This window comes from Chinchilla lanigera, unplaced genomic scaffold (assembly GCF_000276665.1).
Source record: "Chinchilla lanigera isolate Chin_1 unplaced genomic scaffold, ChiLan1.0 scaffold00098, whole genome shotgun sequence".
Classification (NCBI taxonomy): domain Eukaryota; kingdom Metazoa; phylum Chordata; class Mammalia; order Rodentia; family Chinchillidae; genus Chinchilla; species Chinchilla lanigera.
Genome location: NW_004955499.1, coordinates 1,117,987 through 1,124,110, shown reverse-complemented (window position 1 = coordinate 1,124,110; position 6,124 = coordinate 1,117,987). Strand labels below are relative to the sequence as shown.

The 6,124-nt window shown below is 65.4% G+C and overlaps 1 protein-coding gene across 1 annotated transcript in view; it reads right to left on the bottom strand.

Moving 5' to 3' along the window:
• Akap17a (A kinase (PRKA) anchor protein 17A) overlaps window positions 1-4,453 on the bottom strand; it is a gene marked incomplete in the record, with an annotated part of 10,593 nt that extends 6,140 nt beyond the window's left edge. The window contains 3 exon segments of the mRNA XM_013505618.1: window positions 1,500-1,740; window positions 2,838-2,986; window positions 3,692-4,453. Coding sequence (XP_013361072.1) covers window positions 1,500-1,740; window positions 2,838-2,986; window positions 3,692-4,453 — 1,152 coding nt within the window.
• Between the last annotated feature and the right edge of the window lie 1,671 nt (window positions 4,454-6,124).

Sequence of the window (6,124 nt, the reverse complement as noted above, 5' to 3'; positions counted from 1 at the left end):
GGAGATGGAGGAGGAAGAGGTGGAGGAGGAGGAGATGGAGGAGGAGAAGATGGAGGAGGAAGAGATGGAGGAGAAAGACATGGAGGAAGAAGAGATGGAGGAGGAGGAGATGGAGAGGGAGATGGAGGAGGAGATGGAGAAGGAGATGGAGGAGGAAGAGGTGGAGGAGGAGGAGATGGAGGAGGAGAAGATGGAGGAGGAGGAGATGGAGGAGGAGGAGATGGAGGAGGTGGAGGAAGACATGGAGGAGGACATGGAGGAGGAGGAGATGGAGGAGGAGAAGATGGAGGAGGAGATGGAGGAGGAGGAGATGGAGGGGGAGATGGACGAGGTGGAGATGGAGGAGGAGTAGATGGACAAGGTGGAGATGGAGGAGGAGGAGATGGAGGAGGAGGAGGAGATGGAGCAGATGGAGGAGGAGAAGATGGAGGAGAGATGGAGGAGGTGGAGGAGGAGATGGAGGAGGAAGAGATGGAGGAGGAGGACATGGAGAAGGAGGAGACGGAGTAGGAGACGGAGGAGGAGACGGAGGAGGACATGGAGGAGCAGATGGAGGAGGAGGTGGAGGAGGAGATGGAGGAGGACATGGAGGAGGAGATGGAGGAGGAGAAGATGGAGGAGGAAGAGATGGAGGAGAAAGAGATGGAGGAGGAAGAGATGGAGGAGGAGGAGATGGAGAGGGAGATGGAGGAGGAGATGGAGGAGGAAATGGAGGAGGAAGAGGTGGAGGAGGAGGAGATGGAGGAGGAGGAGATGGAGGAGGAGGAGATGGAGGAGGAGGAGATGGAGGAGGTGGAGGAGGACATGGAGGAGGACATGGAGGAGGAGGAGATGGAGGAGGAGAAGATGGAGGAGGAGATGAAGGAGGAGGAGATGGAGGGGGAGATGGACGAGGTGGAGATGGAGGAGGAGTAGATGGAGGAGGAGGAGATGGAGGAGGAGATGGACGAGGTGGAGATGGAGGAGGAGGAGATGGAGCAGGAGGAGATGGAGGAGGAGAAGATGGAGGAGAGATGGAGGAGGTGGAGGAGGAGATGGAGGAGGAAGAGATGGAGGAGGAAGAGATGGAGGAGGAGGACATGCAGAAGGAGGAGACGGAGGAGGAGGAGACGGAGGAGGAGATGGAGGAGGAGATGGAGGAGGACATGGAGGAGGACATGGAGGAGGACGAGATGGAGGAGGAGATGGAGGAGGAGGAGATGGAAGAGGAGATGGAGGAGGAGGAGATGGAGGAGGAAGAGATGGAGAAGGAGCAGATGGAGGAGGTGGAGATGGAGGAGGAGCAGATGGAGGAGGAGATGGAGGAGGAGGAAATGGAGGAGATGGAGGAGGAGGAGGACATGGAGGAGGAGATGGGGGAGGAGGAGATGGGGGAGGAGGAGATGGGGGAGGAGGAGATGGGGGAGGAGGAGACGGAGGAGGAGGGAGAAAGGGGCGGGGAAGGGGGCCCACCCTTCCCTCGCCCGCCTCCCGTCCCCTGCCCGCCGCCCGCCGCGCACCTTGGCCCTGCTGAGCAGCTCGGCGAGCAGCCGGATGGACTGCAGGTTGCGCTGGGCCAGCAGCAGCTTGCGCTCCTCCAGCTGGATCTTCTCCTGCAGCTTCTTCTGCTCCTCCGCCTGCAGCTTCTCCAGCTTCTTCTGGCTGCGCCGCAGCTCCCGGTCCCGCTGCTTCTGCTCCCGCTTGCGCAGCTTCTCCTCGCGCTTGCGCTCGCGCTCCTGCTCCTCCAGCTCCTTCTGTTTCCTGCGGCCCAGCGGGGCGGGAGGGGTCAGGGCACAGCGTGGCCGAGGCGGACGCCGACCCCAGCCTCCCTCCTCCCTCCCCCCCGGTGCCTGAGCCTTAGGCCAGCAGCCGCAGGCACAAGCAGGGGTGGGTTCAGCCTGTAGCAGTGAAGCCAGCGCTTCTCTCTGAGGTTCTGTGGCACCCAGGGTCTGCCCGAGCGCCCCCAGCCTCGCCGCTCTTTTCATTCAGGGTCTCCCCAGGTCCCCACCTGTCCCAGGTCGGGCTCCCACTGGAGTGTCCTGCGTCAGCCTCCCACCGTGCTGGGATGACCAAGGTGCAGCACACCCTGGCTCTCTCATCTCTGACTTTTTTTACTCAACGAATCTCACTGGCATCAAAGAAGCCCGAGCGGGCACAGGAGCGGGTGCAGGGCACAAGGACAACGTGCACCCCACCTGCCACAGCCCCGGCCCTGCTCTGCGCCTTACGCCCTCCCGCGAGCCCCGCAGCCACTCCTGGGGACCTACACGGTCGCCATGCTCGGGACAGAGTACCACCCGCTGGGCCCAGCCCAGATCTGCACACACCAAGCGGGCTCAGGGAGCTCCAGTGACAGCAGCCACAGGGCACAGGGGAGAGTCCTGGGCACAGGCAACAGCATGACAACTAGGACCAGCACTGCCCCTCCACGCCGGCCGGGCATAGTCACACACCCTCATCATTCCAGCACTCCGGGAGGCTGAGGCGGGAGGATCTCAACCTCCAGCCCAACCTGGGCAGCCTAGGGACTCGGTAAGACCCTATCTCACAGCGGTGAAACGGGGCTCGGGACGGAGCAGTGTGACGTCCCAGACTCCAATCCCTGCGCTGCAGAAAGGGCAGCTGTGCGCTGCAAGAGCAGGGTCAGCAGAGCCAGCACGGCCTGCTGCACGCGCACACACACACTCAGGTTCACAGGCGTGCCCAGACGTACACAACCAGTGTGCGCACAGGCGTGCACGCACACAGAACCACGAGCACACACAGAGCAGTCCACAGCACGCACACACACAGACGTGCGCAGGCGTGAGCGCAGGGACGGGCTGGGACGTGCACGGCGGCGTCGCCCGTGCACACACCTCTCCTCGGCGCGCTGCCGCTCCTCCGCCTCCTTCTCCCTGCGCTTCTGCGCCTCGCGCTGCTGCTCCAGCTCCTGCAGCTTCTGCCGCTCCAGCTGCCGCTTCTTGATGGACGCGTCGCTCAGGTGTTTGGTGGAATCGAAGGAGACCTGGAGAGCAAACAGCGGGCGGTGGGTTCTGCGGTACACACGGCCGCCCGGTGGGACAGACACTCCAAGGTCGCGGCCCCAGGAGCCGCGGCCTCTCGCGGATCCACCCAGGAAGTGGGCCCGGGCCACCAGCACCCCCGATCCTCGGCCAGCGCCCAGAAGCACCGGAGGGCCCAGGCCGTGACCCAAAGTTCACCATCCCCACAGGGCACCCCGCCTTAACGTGACCTGCGTGACCCAGCGCGGAGGACCGCGCCATCGCCGTCCCAGCACAGCTCCCTTCCACACTCAGCCGGGCCGACCGGAACCCCAAGCACGCGCTCCCCGCAACAAACCCTCCCCGAGGCCAAGCTGGCACTGCAGAGAAACGCATCACAGCACGGAACAAGGAGCGAACAAGAAGGTCCCTGAGGAAGGCCGCTCCAGGAGGTGCCACCTCCTGCAGTTCCAATCTGGGTCAAAGCCCCTTTAACGTGCCCCTGCCGGTCTACACACCAGGACTTTGAGACAGGGTGTGAGTCTCTAAACTGCCCACATTAGGCATGAACTCGCAACCCTCCCGCCTCAGCCTCCCGAAGCACTGTAAGGGCAGGTGTGCGCCACCACGCGCAGCGCCCAGCTCCCGCTCCCAGGGCCAGGGGATGGATGGGCACGGGACGGGATGGGAGGGACGCCGTGGCCAGGCCCCGCAGCGCACGCGGTCACCTTGATGTTACAGGCCACCGCCTTCCCGTCCTCGCCCTTGTGCATGAGCTTCATGCCGCGCAGGGCGCTCATGGCCTGGATGAAGCCCGCGTATTCGCAGTACTGCACGTAGGCCTCGAAGTTGAGGTGGCCGCCGAAGCTGAAGGTGTGGAAGTTGCGGCCCGTCATCTCCTCGCGGTAGGGGTCCAGCATGGGGATGTCCACGTTGCGGATCTCCCCGAACCTCTGGAACACGCGCAGCAGCACCTCCTCGCTGGGCTTCTCCGAGCCCGACTCCTTCTGCGCGAACCACTTGCAGGGCAGCCCCTCCAGGTGGATGGTGTCGGGCCGCTCGCCCGGCAGCGTCTCGTTCATGTCCTTGGCGTCGCGGAAGAAGGAGTCCCAGTCGTGGCGCGTGGGGAAGTCGATCTTGAACTCGGCGGCACGCACCTTGAGGATGTCGGAGAAGCCGCTGAGCTTGATGGTCTTGCCGTCCAGGCAGGCCAGGAAGGACTTGACCAGGCTCTTGTTCTCCACCTCGCCCTCGAAGCGGATGAAGTCCATGGTGCTCTTGGAGATGCGCAGCGTGGAGAACTGGTGGCTGTGCACCATGCCCTTGAGCCGCTCCATCACCTCCCAGTTGGAGATGGACTTCCCGGGCTGCTTGAGCTGTGGGAGGGCCACGCTGATGGTCATCTTGGTGATGGGCTTCAGGTACAGGCCGTACGCGGGGCACAGCTCCACCGCCTCAGACGTGTCGTGCACGATGGTGGCTGCGGCCATAGCCGGGACCTTGGGCCTGCAAGAGGGGACAACGCGGGTCAGGGAGGACGGGGATGGGGACGGGGACAGGGACCCCGCCCGCTCCCCGGCCCGGGGCAGGAGGAAGGGGCAGCCGACAGGGCCCAGTGAGTGAGCAGGAAGTACAGGAGCCCCACTGGGAGCCCCTGGGGAAATGGGAAGGAAGTCCCGGCTGCAGCCGACCCGGAAGCCACAGCCCTCCCTGCGGGCACAGCCTGGGCAGGCGCGTCCTCCCGCAGGAGGCCGTGGGGTGAGGCCTCCCCAGACTCCAGCGCCTCCAAACCCTCTCTGCTCACAAGCTCCCTGCCAGGCCAGAAGGCTCAGCTCGGCTCCCCAGGGGGCCCACAAGCACAATCACATCGGGCAGGGATCCTCTGCCACTACAGCCAGGATGGGCCCGGGACGCCTCCTCCAGGGACAGGGCAGCCTGCAGACCCTGAGCCAGAGCTACCCGCCAGCACCCCAGGATGCCCGGCACCGCCCACTCCCGGCCTGCCTGCCTCTTCCCCACCCTATGCGCCCAGCACCCCAGTCTAAGACGTCCACTCCCTCCTGTCCCAGCCGCAGGGCCCCTGCCTCCCAGACACCCCAGCCCCACATGCACACAGCCCCCATCTCCCGGGGGCTGCCCCGTGCCCACAGCATGGCCACATAAGCCCCAGGGCCAAGCCACGCCCAGCTACCGGCCAAGGCGTCCCCCTCGGGCACCTACGGACCAGGTGCCACCCCAGATGCCGTGCACCCTGCAACTACCCTCGGCCCCGTACCCCAGCGTGGCCCCTGGTATCTCCTCCAGCACCAGCACTGGACGCAGTCTCCAAGCCCACCCTAGACCTCCCTGGAGGCGCCCTGCCACCCCCGGCCCCCAAGCCCTGGCACCCCCGTGTGGCCCAGTGCCCACCCCAGCCCCATACGCAGCTGAGCTCCCACACTGCTCCCAGCACCCCAGGGTCCCTCACACCACGCCAGCTCCCTGGGACGCCCCCCAGGCCCCACTCCCGGCCACCTGCCCTGATGCACACCCCACAGTCCCTACGCTGCTCCTGTGCCCCTGGCAGCACCCTGCTCGAGGTCTAGCGCCACCTCGGCCCCTCAGAACCCTCCCTGCCCCCAGAACCACATGCATTCCCTGGTACTACCAGCAGCACCCCAAATCTTGCCACACCCTACCCCCTGCAACCTGCCCTAAGAGCTCCCTGGCACCCGCACCACCCCCGAAGACCCCTAGTACCACCCTCAAGCCCCTGGCACCCCATTTGCAGGCTGGTGCCAACCCCAGATACCCCTGCCACGCGCAGCACCCCGCTACAATTCTCGGCACGCCCCGGCCCCTAAACTCTACCCCAGCACCCGGCAGGACCCCAGGCAGTGGTCCCAGCCCCCGAAATCCCTGGCACCCCCACTTAGGCCAGGTGCTTCCCCCCAGGCCCATTGCAGCACCCCTGGTTCCTGGGTCACCACCAGCACCCCCAAACTTCCCCGGGTACCGCCCAGGCCCCCAAAACTCTAGAACCTTTGCGGCACCCCCGGTGCGTCCCGCAGTCCCCCATGGGGACCCTCATTGGCCCGCGGCCCCTACGACCCCTGGAACCGCCCAGACCAGCAAACCCCGCCACCAGCCCGTCCCAGCCAGGGGCCCCCCACGGCCCCACA